This window comes from Crocodylus porosus, unplaced genomic scaffold (assembly GCF_001723895.1).
Source record: "Crocodylus porosus isolate Cpor-Errol unplaced genomic scaffold, CroPor_comp1, whole genome shotgun sequence".
Taxonomy (NCBI): Eukaryota; Metazoa; Chordata; order Crocodylia; family Crocodylidae; genus Crocodylus; species Crocodylus porosus.
The window spans coordinates 383715-398548 of record NW_017728937.1 but is presented as its reverse complement, the minus strand read 5'-3'; the positions used below and the strand labels follow the sequence as shown (position 1 = coordinate 398548).

Sequence of the window (14834 nt, the reverse complement as noted above, 5' to 3'; positions counted from 1 at the left end):
CTATTCCAGCTGGATGCTGGGGCCAGAGTGGAATGAGCCGTTCGTACGGGGTGGGGCCAGGGGAAGGCCTGGCTTCTCGCGGGTGCTGCCGCGGCCCCTGAGCAGTGGGGATGCGGCTACTGCAGGCGGGGGGAGGGGCGACACCACAGCCCGAGGCCTTGTTGCTTCCCTTGGAGAAGAGGCCACGCCCCTAGCCTAGCTCGGGCGCTGATTGGCTCCAGAGAAGCCTAGTTCGAAATGTTGGGTAATCACTTGGGCCGGAACCATTTCGGAAAAGGGGGGGGGGGCATAGCGGGTTTTTGCCTTGCAGTGTGGGGTTCACATAAGGCGCAGGGCTAGGACGGGCAGGCTTGATGGAGGGTTTTTCCTGTCGTCTACGTTCCCACCGTCTTCGCCCCCCCTTTTTTGGTAAATGGTTGAGCCCAGAGCACTGCCCCGCCCCCTTCCGTGCTGGCCCCACATGCCTCCCCCAGTGGCGGCGCGGACGGCGGCAGGTGGGTTCGTGCTGCGTGGTGGCTGCGGCCTTGGGCCTTGGCCTTGCCCGGGGGCGAGACGCGGCGGGGCCGTGCTCGGGCAGGAGGCGCCCCCGCATCTCGCGCGGGAAGCCGGATCAGGCCGGAGCGAGCGTTTCCTCCTTGGCCCCGAGGACAGGACCCGGCCCCTGGGTCCGGCCAGCTCCTCCCTGTGGCCGGGGTGGGCTCTGTCACTGCCCAGGGTTGTCCCCGTACGGCTGGTTCCCTCTGTCCCTTGAAATCCCTGAGTGGGGCTGCGCGGGCTCTGCCCCCGGGTGGCCCAGGCCCGGTCCGCGCCTGAGCAGCCTTCTGGGACCTCGGCAAGCGCGGGATCCGTGCCCGCGGGCGGCTGAGAACCTGTCCCGCTTGCTCTCCCGGGCAGGATGGCTCCCAAAGGGCGGAAGAGGAAGGCAGAGGCCCCCGAGGCAAAGGCTGAGAAATCAGAGGCGTCGCAGGCCAAGGACAACCTCGATAAGTTGCCAAAGCAGCAGCGGGGTGCAGGCAGCGCGGGGGCTGGGCCCCGTGTAGTCATTGAGCACTGGTGAGTCCCTGTGGCTGGGTGCTGCTCAGTCCTGGTGGCGGGCACCAGAGCTGCCCCCTAAGGAGGGATGGGTGGCAGTGGCTGTCTTTGGTGGAGAATGAGAGAAGCGTGGCCTGGAGCAGGGCTCGGTTTGGTGGGGCCGAGCCAGACTGGTGCCTGGGACACGCTGGACAGATAGCACTGCCTGAGGGTGGCTGGTTGCAGCAGGATCCCCATCACTTCACACACGTGTTCCTTGCTATTGCTGCTGTCCCCCTATCCTTTTTCTCTGCCCATGGGTTAACCCCCTCTTCTTGCAGTCAAAGCTGACGAGTGTATGGGCGCAATGCCAGTGCTGTGAGCGAGGCGCTGCGCCATGCTGTTGACAACCTGACAGTGGAAATCAACCCTGAGAAACCGCGTAGGAATAGCTTCGAGGTGTCCCTGGTGAAGGAGGATGGAAGCAGTAAGTGCCACCTTCATGGGGAGGTAGGGCAAAGGTCCCGTTTAGGTGGGGCAGCACTTTGATGGACACTTGATGAGCTTCCTAGGAGCAGCATTTTCCCAGGGGTTCAGTGCTCTGAGAAGGAGGGTGGAGGTAGGCCCTTGTTGGACTGATCTCAGTGAGGCAAGGACTGTGCCTGCTCCCCCTCCAGGGTCTGCAGTGCCAGTGGCTGTGAGCACTAAGCCCAGCCATGGGCTACTGCAATAAAACCCAGTGAGCAGTACCCCCTCTGTAACCCCAAGCCTTCTTTGCTTTGCACATTTTAGTGGTGGAGTTATGGAGTGGCATTAAGAAGGGGCCGCCTCGCAAGCTCAAATTCCCTGAGCCGGAGAAGGTGGTCGAAGCACTGAAGAGCAGCTTGGCATAAAGCAAAATCAGTAGGACAGGAGACACAGAGGTGAGTTGTTCCTAGTGGGGCTTTCACAGAGATCATGTCTAGGGCAAAAGGAAGGACTGCATCTCCTCAGTCAGGGGCAGTGCTGAAAGGAAACCCCCCTACCTTAAAGTTACTGTGGCATTTAAAAACCAGTATGAGGGGGAATCCTGCAGACTGGTGCAGATCCATTTTGTTAATTGGTAAATCCTTGACTTCCTAATACTGAACCAAGCAGGGCTCTTTCCTCCTTGCCAGAATGGAAAATCTCGAAGGCCATTCTGTCTCCCCTCGACTCTGCTGCAAGGCCCTGTCACTGGGGCTTGGTTTCCAAGTGTTGGCTGTGTGAGAATCAAGTCCCACTGGCAGTCTCCTGGCTGCATTGGTTCTGCATGGTAATACTTTGTCACAGCTATTAGCTGTCTCAGCAGGCATCAGGTCTGGTTCCCATGCACCCTTTTGCTGTTTTGCAGACCTGTTTAAAGGGATGTGGTGGGCTGAATGGTCCAGCAGGCTGCCGGCGCATAGCTAGGCCAGATGCCTCAGACTAGACAGAGCCAGTACCACCAAGGTGGGTGGGGGAAGAAATACCAAGATAAAGCTGGCTTAACTATTTTTTGTGAGGACGGGTTTCCTCTTGCCTGCCAAATGCTGTTGGAGGGAAAGCAGCAGCTGGAGAATGTGATTGAGTTCTGGATCCATAGCTTGGCTGGATAGCAGAAACCTGAGCATACACAGCATATTCCTTCTCTCCAGCCCTCAGGTTAGGGCCTGCTATCTACAGGACTCCAACAAAAAAACCCCAAACAAAAAAACCCTTGTGACTTATCACCTCCAGTGCAGGTAGGTGCTGTGGGGAAGCAAAATGCAGAGAGGATAACTGTCCTGATGTCACTAATGACTCTTGCAGTTTCAGGTCACTGTTATTGCATCCTGGCCCAGTGACCTAACCACTCATCTTAACAGTAATCTGTGGATCTGAGTAACATGATAGCCTTCTTGGTGGGAATGTAGGGTGGGTAGTTAGATGCAACACTCTTTGTTCCTCTGCCAGGATTAACACCCTCTCTTCCTCTTCCCCTTGCAGCCAGGCTGAGAACCAGTCTACTCCTGGTGAGAACCAGAGCGTTTATGAAGAGGTGTGACGAAGTGGGGGCACAAGCCAGACCCAGTCACATTTCTGATGCTGCAGCTCTACACACAGGGAGCTGATGGCCACAGCATGCCACTGTTTTCCTTCTTACAAGAAACCAGCAATGATAATTTGTTGTAGTTCAGAATTTTGTAATAAAGTTTATAGAAAAGCCAGTGAGAACTTAACTTTGGTGTGGGAGAGTCAGCTGCGTCTAACATCCTGCCTTGGGGGAAGGGAGTAGGGATAACTGCTAGACACCCTGTCCCCTCTCAGAAAGTGTCTTCTGATCTCATACAGTACAACCTGCCACTAGAGGGAGATGACTGCCTGCTCTGCTGCAGCTCAGGCAACAGGATGTGAACACATCAGTACAAACTAGTCCAACACTTTATTTCAAATTGCAACCTATAACACTTATTCCAGTCTCTCCTTGCTGTTACCTGTTCTCTGGTGCCAAGGGGAATTCCTGGAGCAAAGTGACAAAGCCCTCCACTAAGAAAGGCAAAGGAAGCATCAGGGCACACCCAGGTGACTTTACTTTTGTTATGAGAAATCAAGAATTGCAGCATGTTGGAGGTAATGAACACAGCAGTAGATTGAAGTTCAGAGAAAAGGGTCCAGATTAAGTAAGAGGACAAAGCTAGCAGTTCAGACAGCACTCTGTCCTGTGAGGGGTGGAGAACAGGGAAGGAAAAGATAAGGGACTGCCAGTTGAGTAAATGAACCACCTGCTGCTTACCTCAAGTGCTGGGGCAGGTACACAGGAATAGGGAGTTGAATGAAGTACTGTTGCTAGTACTATGGCTCTGCACATTTGTCATTGAGCTGTCTGCTTGAAATGAGTTTACTTTTAAGACTTGGTATGTCCACCCTGCAATGACTGTAGCTCACAGAAACTAATCTCAGGTGCCTACAAGCTAGCAAGCTCTAGTGGTGCAAGTGGCACAGAGCCTGAAGTGGGGGGCAGGGGTGGGATTCATGGACAGGGAATAGGGGATTTGAATCATAATCATGGCCCAGCTTTACAAACACATTGCTTGAATGTCCTATGGTGTTTAAAAGCATCTGCAGATGTTGCTTTTTCATTTCTCTCAGAAAGCTGAAAAGGCTTGAGGGCTCCTCTTGGGCAGAAAGATGAGGAATTCCACATTTTGGCTAAAGCTCCCAGCTTTGGCCTAGGTGCAAAGAACCAAAAAACATGCACACAGCATGCAAGCAAAAAACCCTCTTAGTTCATTCTAGGAGTCTCAGACAAGATTTGGAGCTTATGCTTGTTAAACTAGCTAATGCAGACATTTCTTCACAAGCCAACAGTCACAGCAGTATAGGTCTGAGACAAGATAAGAGCATTAGGGACAGACTGGACAAGGGTCCCTGCAACAGGTGTGGACAGTTAAGAGAGTTGAGACATGAATGGAGATGAGTCAAATGCACAACAGAAGATAAAGTAAAACTGCAGCAAGGCCAGGACTATCCAGTGCCAGGCAAAAGCACTGCGAGGATGTTGCTGGATGTCCTCAATACTGAAGATTCACATCAGTTCCTTTGAAAAAAATTACAACACTGAAGCAAACTTCCTGACCTCCCTTCCCTTGATGTTTCTACACCCTTTAAGTCCCCCCTGGAGGCTATTCTTTCTCTTCTCAGCACACAAATAGCTCTATCTTGCACATAAGTTAGCTCGATGGGTCTCATGAAAAAAAAAAATTTATAACCTGTGCACCTGTCTAGACTGCTGCCATAGCAAGCTCCTCAAAAAGGAACTGCTTAAGACCAAGCAGGTCAGGGCAGTTTCCACCCCACCATTCCTCTCTATCCCAATGCTATGGCAAGTTTCCTTTAAATGCAGCAGTCAGTAGAGCTCTATTAACTTTGCAGATGGTAAAGTAGGTCACACTGTAGCCACACCATTCTCAGCCCATTTGCACCACCCCCAGGGAACTGCAGGGTGTTTCTGGTTCAAGCCAAATCCCAGCTGCAAAAGCAGACACTGCATCTTGGCCTTGCCTCACTACTGGATCTACCCACCATGCCATCTGGAGGCTTGCTCCCCCTCCCCTCTCTCCAGGAGTCTTTTAGCTCCAAGGGAGGTCCTTCAGCAACCAGGGCCTGCAGGTTCCCAGCCTCAAACACCTGAATTTACTTATTTACTTAACAGCACCCTACCATGGTTAAGTATTAGCTGGGGCAACAGCATCTCGGGCATCAGCAGAGAGGGCCCCCTCACCAGAAATCAGGCCCTGCCATTGCTAGTTCAGAACATCCACCTCATCATCCGACTCCGAAGAGGGATCAGGCTTGACACACAGGACACTGATGGGAGTTGGTCCTTCTTCAGCCCCTGTCACATCAATGATTTCATCCATCTTATCTCCTGGGCTGTCTGAGGGTGGTGTCAGGTGGCAGTCCCAGTGGCCATGCTCTTTAAGGGTGCTTTGCTGTAGCACCAATGGCACCTGAACATCAGGTGTAGTCTCCATTCCAGCAGTTTCTGCATAGACTGACCAGGTGGTGCAGGGCTCCCATCTGTCCCCCCCACCATCTTCCACTGGAACAGGGGACCCCAAGTCTGACAGGGTTTCCTTCCTCCCAACCAATGGTGAATGGCATTGAAGATTGTGGGGACTGGAAAGTCCAGCAGACATGGGGCTGGGGCAGTAGCTACTTGGCAGAGCCTCATTAGGGTCTGCAGGGAAGGGTGGGACAAGCTGGCCACACACAGGGTATCCCACAGCATCTTCAGCTGCAGAGCTGAGAAGGGGGCTACCTCTACTCTGCTCCCCTCCTGGCATGAGTACTTCACTTGCCTCATTCCATTCTGGCCAAAGATGCATGTCCAGGGGTTGCCATTCCCTTCCTGCTGCTACATCAGCATCCACTGAAGCTGCATCTATCTGGCATGATGGGCCTGCAGAAGGCTGCCCATCGTCCACCTCTCCCAGCTTAGGGAGGCACGTACCTTCCATGGCACTGCTGTTGCCTGCTAGCATCGAGTCCAGCATCTGTTCCAGATCCCCTAAGGGAGCCAAGTTCCCAAATTCATCACCCTCACTCAGCTGGTCTAATACAGTCCCTTCCAGCTCACAGGGGTTTCCACAGCCTGCTTGCTCTCCCATCAACACCTCTCCTAATGTCTGTTCCACAGGAGCCTCCTCAGGGAAGGGTGCAGTCTCTAGCCTTCCTGGCAGCTGCTCTGCAGAGCCAGCTAAGCGTGTCCCTGGCAGCTCCAAGCAACTTAAGTTGCATGATTCAGAGGCTGAGGAGGATGCCACAAAGGACATGTCCTCTGTAGCAGGTTCTGCATCTATCTGTCCTGTGGTTTTGGGAGGTCCCTGGGCAGCTGGCTCCTGTACCACTTCCCAGCAGCTACCATTGACAACTTTCCTCAACTTCACACGTCGGACACGCCCCTCCTCAGAGGCTGTATCTGAACTGGAGGCTGATGTGCTTGGACTGCGCTTCTTGATACTGGCTTTCAGAGGTGCAGTGGAGCTTTGGCTTCCACGTAAGAGGCTGGCCTGCTCTGGCTGGCCTGTCTCATCCCCCCCTGGCTTCTTCTGCCGCCAGAGGCGCTTGATGGATGTGTTGGCCTTAGTTAGGCTCTTGGCGCTGGGTGCCTCTGTGGCACCAATGCTGGCAGGAGACGGCAGTTTCAGGCGGCTGAGCTTTATTTTCCTTGGCAGGGGTGAGCCCTCTGTGAGGTTCCCTGCCCCAGATGAGTTCTGCTCCACCTGCTTAGAGTTCCTCTTGCCCTGTGACCCTTCCCCTTTCCTCAGCACCCTCCCTCCACAAAGGCTCCTGACTAAGCAGCTCTGAGGTTTTGTACCTTCAGTCTCTGTGGGCAGTGCAGAAGTAACAGAGCTGTCCTGCATCCCCAACCGAGCCCCCTTGCTAGGGGCTGCTGCTGTGGCTGCCCCCTGCTGTACACATTCCCTTGGGCTGGCAGGCACTTCACTGTTATTTGAGGGCTTTGCTACAATGTCCTGCTTGCCAGCCACCATGGGGCTGGAAGTCCGGGGGACAGTGGGAGTTGGGGCAGGGCACGGCTCGCAGGCCTGCAACATGACCCTGGCAGAGATGGGAGCCGAGCTGGGCGACTGTAGGCACTCGCGGTTCAAGCGCCGGCCCAGGGCTTGCTTCACAAGCTTCCCACCCTCCAGCTTCAGTGACTCCAATTCTGACACTTGGAGCTGCCGGGCAGCAGCCAGGACATCCTGTGCCTCTTCCCGGGACACCTCCATCTCTGATGTATACAAAAAATCCACCAGCTTCCTCAAAGTCCCAATCTTCAGTCCCCGGAGCTCCAGCACTACCTTGCGGCCCTTGGGTGGCATTTCACGCTCCAGGCGCTCTGTGAAGAAGGGGCTGCACGCTGACAGGATGCAGCAATGAGCTGGGATGGCCTCGCCTGCAATCAAAGGAATGACAATCAGTACCATGCATAAGTCCAGCTCTAACACTAAATTAGCTATTACTGCTCTCCTCCAACTCCTCTTGACACTGGGTACTTTCACTGGGGGTGGCAAAAGACCCTCTAGGCTGCCTAGGGAGGGTGGGAATAAACAGAAACCCAATTTACCTCAATTCTGGCATCCTTGAAAATCACACTGCATCCAACCCACACCTTGGGTATGCTACATGTCATCACTATTGCCAAACCCAAAAGTATAAAAGACATGGGTGAGAAACCCTCTATCTAAATAACCGTGCATTTAGCAGGACATTTTTTTTTGCTCCTGTTGGCTTCTGAATAGTCAGGACAGGCTCACTTCAGGCTTCTAAAGTTTCCTCCACTCAAGGAGAGCTAGAAGCTCCCTTTGGATTTTAAGTGAAATCTGAGAGTCTCTTGAAATCTCTTGACTCCAGCAGCTGGGGTTATAAGAAAAAGCAACAAATATCACAGGAGTTACAGTAAGATCAGAAGAGTTGGCAATACTCAGTTATGGTTCTTGAAGCAGCCCTAACTCAACTGTCTTAGAAGATCTCTCCAAAGGAAAGACATCTGCAATCTTTCCCACTCCTCTAACAGACGCATGCATATTTTCAACTGTATTATCAGTCAAGTAAAGCTAATTAACAAACTCCACCCTCAGTAAAAACAAGCTGCTTGTTCCCATTTTTAAACAAGCAAAAAATAACATATTTTTGTCCCTGTCTCCTGTGTCTCAGTCCCTGATTGATTAGACTACACCCCAGAGTACTTACACAGGTGGACTATGCAGACAGCCACCATTAGCTACTGAAGAGACTGCAAAGGGGACTCTGGGCACAAACCAGCTAAGAAGCAGGTCCCAGAACCCTGATGAGTAGGGATTTTCCTGAGGTACATATACATTTCCCTTAGTGCAGCCCTGACCCAGCCTTGAACATTCCCACCCCCCCAGCAGTGCTGCTTATAGCAGACTTAGGCAAGCACTAGCTCAGAAGGCTGTGGAGGCAGTCATTTAGGCTGCATCCATGTTTGGCTCTTAAGGAAGTTAGCAGCAAGGAAGCTGGTGCTTGGGCCAAAATTCCCCTGCTGCAATACAGAATACTCTCAATGAAGATAGGGCTGGGTGGAGAGAGAGGAAAAGCACAGAGGAAGGTGCAACAGTCCTAGATTTTTAACCATTCAAGACTGCCTTAGCAGAAGAAATGTCCTGATTGCATTTACATTTCCCCTTCCAAGAAAGAGGACAAGAAAGATGATCTGGCACATGGAAGCAAGTGTTTATATCAGTGCAAGACTGACAGGCAATATTTGTGTAAACCAGCTGGCCTGCAGGACTTAAAAGCTCTCTTTATACCCACAGATGAACAACATATAGTATGAACAAGCTAGAGAAATGTTCCTCAAACATGTGCCCCCATTGGTAACTTGAGCCACATGTTGACTCACCTTCTGTATGAGTCCTCTACACAAATTTGCTATTGAAATAATTCCACAGGGTGCTGTCTTCTACAAAGGGCGCTCCAACCCACATTTCTCAGCATTTACTCTTGGCATTAAACAACCAACTTTAAATTCAAAAGAATTAAAACTTTACAAAGCAGTGGGGAACTTGCTTACAGCTGAATAGGAAGCGCTTGCTTCCAACCTTCCACCACCACCATTAAGTTTCAGCAGAGCAAAAAACCACTTGTAAAATACAAGTGGGAATCATCCTCAAGCAGAACAAATCAGGAACCATCCAAAATCATCTGAATTAATGAGTTAAAGAGTTTCAAAGACAAGAAGAACATGCTTGAGTTAGTCAAAACTCACATGAAGAGGGGTCACAATGTTCCAAGCAAAGAGGATGCACAGCTAATTTCCAGGTGCCTGCTAACAGAAAGTAACCCAGCACCACATAGGAGAGCTGCTGTGAAACCTCTGTGGAGCCACTTCCACTTTTCTAATTACAATCCCCAAACAATCAGGGCCAACTGACTGGCAAGCCCACATCAATATCACCATTCCCAATGATGCAGGCCCCACAGACAGCACAGCAGTACAACACATGCTTAGCGGTGCCCCAACATTAAAATAAAATAAAACAAAACAAAACCCCATTAGTAAATATGTGCAGATAAAATCCTATGGAAAGGTCTATCGACTCATATGACCAGCACTGCAGACACTGCAACTGTGGACCTTGGTACCAGCCCACCACCCTTGTTTAAGCCCACCTGGCTCAGTGCTGATTACCTTCTGCCTGCAGGATGACGTCGCAGAACACATCTGCCCTCTGCTGGCGATGGAGCTGCAGGAAAGCCATGCGGAGGAGGCGCGAGTTCCGGTACAGGATCTTGGAGCCAGCAGCTGCAGGAGAGCACATGTCCGTGCCCCCTTCCCTTCAGAGCCCGAAGACAACGCCTCCTGCAAACAGAAGACAGTTTTGGGAACGTGGTCTGCTTTTTTTAGGACAGCACCCCTTGATAGATGCAACTGACAGGGCTATCTTGTTGCTTCTAGTCTATGCCAGCTTCTGCCTAGGCACCGCTCACCCCCAATCCCAACCCGCTGCACCCCTGGTACAGTGAAAAGTCATTCATGAGCACATTCAGCTATTGTATACGCACATGCTCTTTCTTCTGAGACAACATTATGGATAATTTTAGCCAGGAGCGGACACAGAGTACAGGGCCCCTGGGAGAAACATTATAATGAATGGCAATGTAGTATTCCTTCCCCAGATAGTTCTGCATGATGCCTGTCACTGCCAGTTAGGGGCTCTAACCAGGCTAGTTTAGACAGCTGGGGACTAGAAGGCTCACAGACTGTGATACAGCCTCTCACCCAATTGCAGGAAGCAGATGTTTTGGAGAATCAGTGTGCACCCCCGGCCACAGGCCAGGTCCAGTCCCTGCCATCTCACCATTCGACCCATGGGGCTCCCCACAGGTATGCCCCATGGATATGTGGGGAGCCCCATGGGCTGTGGCCCCGTGTGCTAGATCTGGTGCACAAAGCTTGATGCCAGCACATGGAGCCAGGCAGAAGCGGTGCAGGGCCCTGATTCTGGTATGTGGGGCCCACCAGGAGTAGCATGAGTTCTGGGGTCCTGATCCCAGCACAAGGCACTGAGCAGAGTTGTCACAGGGCCCTGGAATCCAATTCCCATCTGTGAGGCTGGGTGAGGGTGGCACAGGGCCCCAAGCCCAAATCCTGGCACATGGGGCCTGGTGGGGGCATCCTGGCATGCAGGGCCAGATGGGGACAGTGCAGTCCAGATCCAAGTGCACAGGCCTGATCCTGGGATGTGGGGTCTGATATGGTTTGAAGACAAGCCCTGTGCCATTCATTTGGCCTATGGGGCCAAAATGTTCAACACCACTGATAGAATGGTTTGTCTATGCTATTTGGGACTTTTCCACCTGGGAAATGCCCTGTCAGCTATACCAACACAGCTGCAACACCTCTCATGGACTCTGAGCTTCTGTGCCTGCAAACCTTTCTTGTACACCTACACTGGAACAAAATACCAGTGAAGTGCTCCTGCTGTGGACCCAACCAATACCAACAAAAGCACAGAGTTGCTAGCCTTAATTGGATCAGCTGCAGGAGCTTTTGCCACACAGCCATCAGTCTTAAGTCCCAACCTCACCTCATTCCCTACCTGATATAGTATACCCATGCATCAGAAATATGTTTTGTCAGCCCTGACTTATTCCGGTGTAGAAGCATGGTGTGAAATCATTGTTTGGCTGGTGGATCTGTTTTACCTTATAGTAGGTCCCAAGCAACATATACCAACCAAAAGCAGACTACTTTTATATCAGAGCAAGGCTTTTGCCTATATACATGTAAGCTGTACTGCCTTAATTCTACTAGTGTAGTCAAATCCCCTTCAGGCAGTTATACTGACACTGGTGTGCTTATACCAGGATTGCTATTCCTGTATGATAAGGGCGGCCAACCTGTGGCACATGCCACAAGTAACACAGACAGTCAGTGTTTGACATACAACAGATCAGAAAGGGGACAGGCAGCAAAGTGGCAGATAGGGCAGGAAGCAGAAAGCAAACCAACACATCAGGCAAGGGAAGGGGATCAGAGTGGTAGTCGGGGAGGATTTGGGGCTAATTTGTGATACATCTGCAAAAAGGACCTCAATGCTATATGAGAAGGCAATAAATAGTATTGATATATATGGCATGTGTATCCCAGTACAAGCATGAGGATATGGATGCATGAAAAAAAAAATCTTGGAATAAAAGGGAATTTACCCACCCGCATGCAGTTTACTCATAATAAATGAAAGATAACTCAAGAGCTAACCCTCCAAGAAAAAAAAGAATGAGGGTACTGCAGGTTATTTATTATTCGTTTACTGAAAGGTACAGGATGCCCATGGTCAGTTATTATAGAACAGATGATTCACAGTAAATTCTTGCCCCAGGCTCATACCATGCACCCACACCCATAACCGACAGTTATCCTGGAACAAAACCGATGTGCCGATGGGGCTTCAGATCCAGTCCACACTAACAAGGGTTTGCTATTACAGCTGTGCCAGAAAAAAACCTTAAGTGGAAATACAGCTTGTATCCGCAAAGGGAGTTCTTTTCTGATACTTAAACCAGCTCCCTGAATGACATAAGCCAGTGGTGCCTAACCTTTTTGGGATGCAGACTAGATGAGCCATGCCAGGTCAGACTGTCGGCTGGATCCAGTCTGTGGGCCCGATGCTTCATGCAGTGTCAGCCCAGTTCAGCCGCGTGGAAACAGCTCAACCAGGGCCAATGCAGTTAGACAGACCACAGACAGCTGCATTGGGCCCCTGTTGAGCACCATGTGACTCCATCAGGCTTCAGCGTGATCCAACCATGTGGGAATGGGGCCCAGTCCCTCTCTATGGGGCTGATTGAACCACATGCGTCTTGGAAATTTGGCCATGGGGAAGAAGTAGGGAGTGTTAACACCCCCACCACTAAATTTCTGGACCCGTGTGCCAAATTACATGACTCTGCAAGGCAGACCTGGCCTGCAAGCTGAGCAACCCTTACATAAGCTATTCAATCGAAAAGGACTTATAAGGTTCCCTCCCTCCAGTTCTCCCAGCAAACCAATTTAATTATGCTGACGAAACTTTTTAGGCTGGGTCAAGTCAGAGTATGTTAAACTAGTATAACTTTATCAGTTTAAATGCTTCATGGTATACCAGACAATGTTTTTGCATACATACAAAGCCTTACACGGACCTCTTTCATTACAGAATCTGAACATACTTTTCCTCATGGCACCTCTAAGGTGGGGCACAGTTACTACCCCATTGTATAGCTGGGAAATTATGGCAAGCTTACACAGAAAGGCTGTGGCACCAAAATGTAGGTCTCCCAAAACCCAGACTAGTGCCCTAAGCACTGTATCAGCCTTTCTCTCGTGGCTTTATGCATGCAGCTAGATTTCATAGATTTCTAGGGTTGGAAGGGACCTTGTATCATCAAATCCGACCCCCAAAGAGTGCTGGGGCTACATAACCACAGCCAGGTGCCTGTCTAATCTTTTCTTGAACACCTCCAAGGTAGGGGAAAGCACCATCTCCCTTGGGAGTCGATTCCATATTTTGGCAACCCTCACAATAAAGAATTTCTTCCTGATATCTTGTCAATTAGGAATCAGAAAAATCTTGACTGTATACAAAAATGTAATTAGCAGTTGGCTCATCATTTCCACTCATTGCTTTGTGGGGACAAGTAGTCTACAAACCTCATCTGGAACCCAAAGCCTCTCATCCACAGAAGTATATACATGTATGTGTGGGGGAAGGGGGCAAGAAGTGAGGGAGAAGCAGGTTGTGGCATACCTGTTGTTTCGGTTTATGGGGCGCACAGAGGGATACTCAACACAAGCCGAAGGCTGCCAAGCACAAGGCCCCTGGAAAAGCACCTGAGTATGGTGCTATGGAGGTAGGAGGGGATGGGTGCTGCCAAGACAAAGAGAAGACACCTCACTCCAATGTAAGAAGCTAAGGGACTTCACCCTTCTTTTGGGCATGAGCTCCCCCCGCCCCCCAGAGAACCGATCAGAGAGGGAGGCAACGCCCCACATCCGTTGCCAGGCCAGCAGACCCCATTATTACAGAAAGACCCCCACGCCCCCTCCACTTCATCCTACTACCCCAACCTCGCATAAAAGGAGCTCCATTCCCCACTCACCCCCTGCTCCAAGCAGGGCCCCTCCCCACCGTCTGCAAATGGGGTCCACTTCCCGGGACCCCGCCCCCCGCGGGGGGGGTGAGGGTTCATCTTCCCCAACACAAAGCCGGAGGGGAGGGGGCTCCATTCCCCACCCACTGTAAGCAGAACCCCCGCCCCCGCCGGACTACAGACTCCGTTGTGTCCCCGCCCTGCAGCACCTGCCGCAGCAAGCCAGACCCGCCACCCGCACGCGGCTCACGCCCGCGCAGGCGCCCCAGCGCTCCTGGGCGGGGCCTGGCTCCCCGCCCGAGCCAGCAACAGCCTCGCCATTGGCCAGGCCTCTGACCAATCACCGCGGGGGATGGGTTTGGCGGGAGCGGCTCGAAAGGAGTCGTTGCCGTCGCCTGCTGCGGGGATTCTCCTCACGCTCGCAGTGGTTTCCAGGCCAGTTCATTCCTGCTTCAAAAGCCCAGCACTCACACCTCCTGGTGTGTCCAAACCTCCCCGTCTGGGAGGAGAAAAAAAGTTTGAAAATCCAGATCTGACTCATGGATTTGGACTTGATTTGGCTTGGAACACGATTTTTTTTTTTTTTTTTTAAGAAAAGTTTGAAAACCCAGATCCCAGACCCAGCCTCCCCTGGTAAGCCTGAGCTGGCACGTGTGCCCGTTTAAAAGCCAAGGCAAAGAAAATGGTGCCTCTAACTGTCGGATCAAATTTAACAAATTTAACATTTTCTTAAGAAAATGTTTCAAGTGCAGCTTATGTGCACAGCTTTGCAGAGCTGGAAGAGAATAGAGGATCCTGCGCAGGGTAGCCACATGGGTACATAGTCAGTTGCTGTATGTTGAGGGTTGGTACATATGTTGGCACAGGCTAAAACACGCAGGTAGTCCCACCGCTGGTGTTGGCCTGGGGAGAAGGGGTAACGTATCCCTTTGTTTTTAGCCCATCTTTTTTAAGTCAATGTTATTATATTTGTGGGGGCAGGGGAGCTCATAAATTCTGGGGTTTGCAGACCCTGGATTTGGCCAAATCAGCGCTTTCATAGATTTCATAGACATTAGGGCTGGAAGGGACCTCAGGAGATCATCGAGTCCAGCCCCCCACCCAAAGGGCAGGAAGTCAGCTGGGGTCATAGGATCCCAGCAAGATAAGCATCCAATTTACTCTTGAAGGTGTTCAAT

At 51.4% G+C, this 14834-nt stretch overlaps 2 protein-coding genes across 2 annotated transcripts; one reads left to right on the top strand and one right to left on the bottom strand.

Annotated features, from left to right (window-relative positions):
• The first annotated feature begins 17 nt into the window (after positions 1-17).
• SELENOH (selenoprotein H) lies at positions 18-3218 on the top strand. Its single transcript, XM_019547193.1, has 5 exons — positions 18-82; positions 895-1053; positions 1353-1498; positions 1804-1934; positions 2998-3218. Exons 1-4 carry the CDS (start codon positions 33-35, stop codon positions 1902-1904), a joined length of 456 nt encoding a protein of 151 aa, XP_019402738.1. The 5' UTR covers positions 18-32; the 3' UTR covers positions 1905-1934; positions 2998-3218.
• A 1769-nt stretch (positions 3219-4987) lies between these two features.
• Positions 4988-13816, bottom strand: BTBD18 (BTB domain containing 18). Its single transcript, XM_019547189.1, has 4 exons — positions 13800-13816; positions 13314-13433; positions 9713-9883; positions 4988-7453 (listed from the first exon to the last, which is right to left on the bottom strand). The coding sequence occupies exons 3-4, from the start codon at positions 9840-9842 to the stop codon at positions 5295-5297; spliced, it is 2289 nt and encodes a 762-aa protein (XP_019402734.1). The 5' UTR covers positions 9843-9883; positions 13314-13433; positions 13800-13816; the 3' UTR covers positions 4988-5294.
• Positions 13817-14834: the final 1018 nt, after the last annotated feature.

Coding starts and splice junctions, on each gene's coding strand:
- BTBD18 (XM_019547189.1), bottom strand. CDS start 9,842: ATGTGCTCTCCTGCAGCTGCTGGCTCCAAGATCCTGTACCGGAACTCG. Junction 7,454..9,712: donor CGTCATCCTGCAGGCAGAAG/GTAATCAGCACT, acceptor CTTTGATTGCAG/GCGAGGCCATCCCAGCTCAT.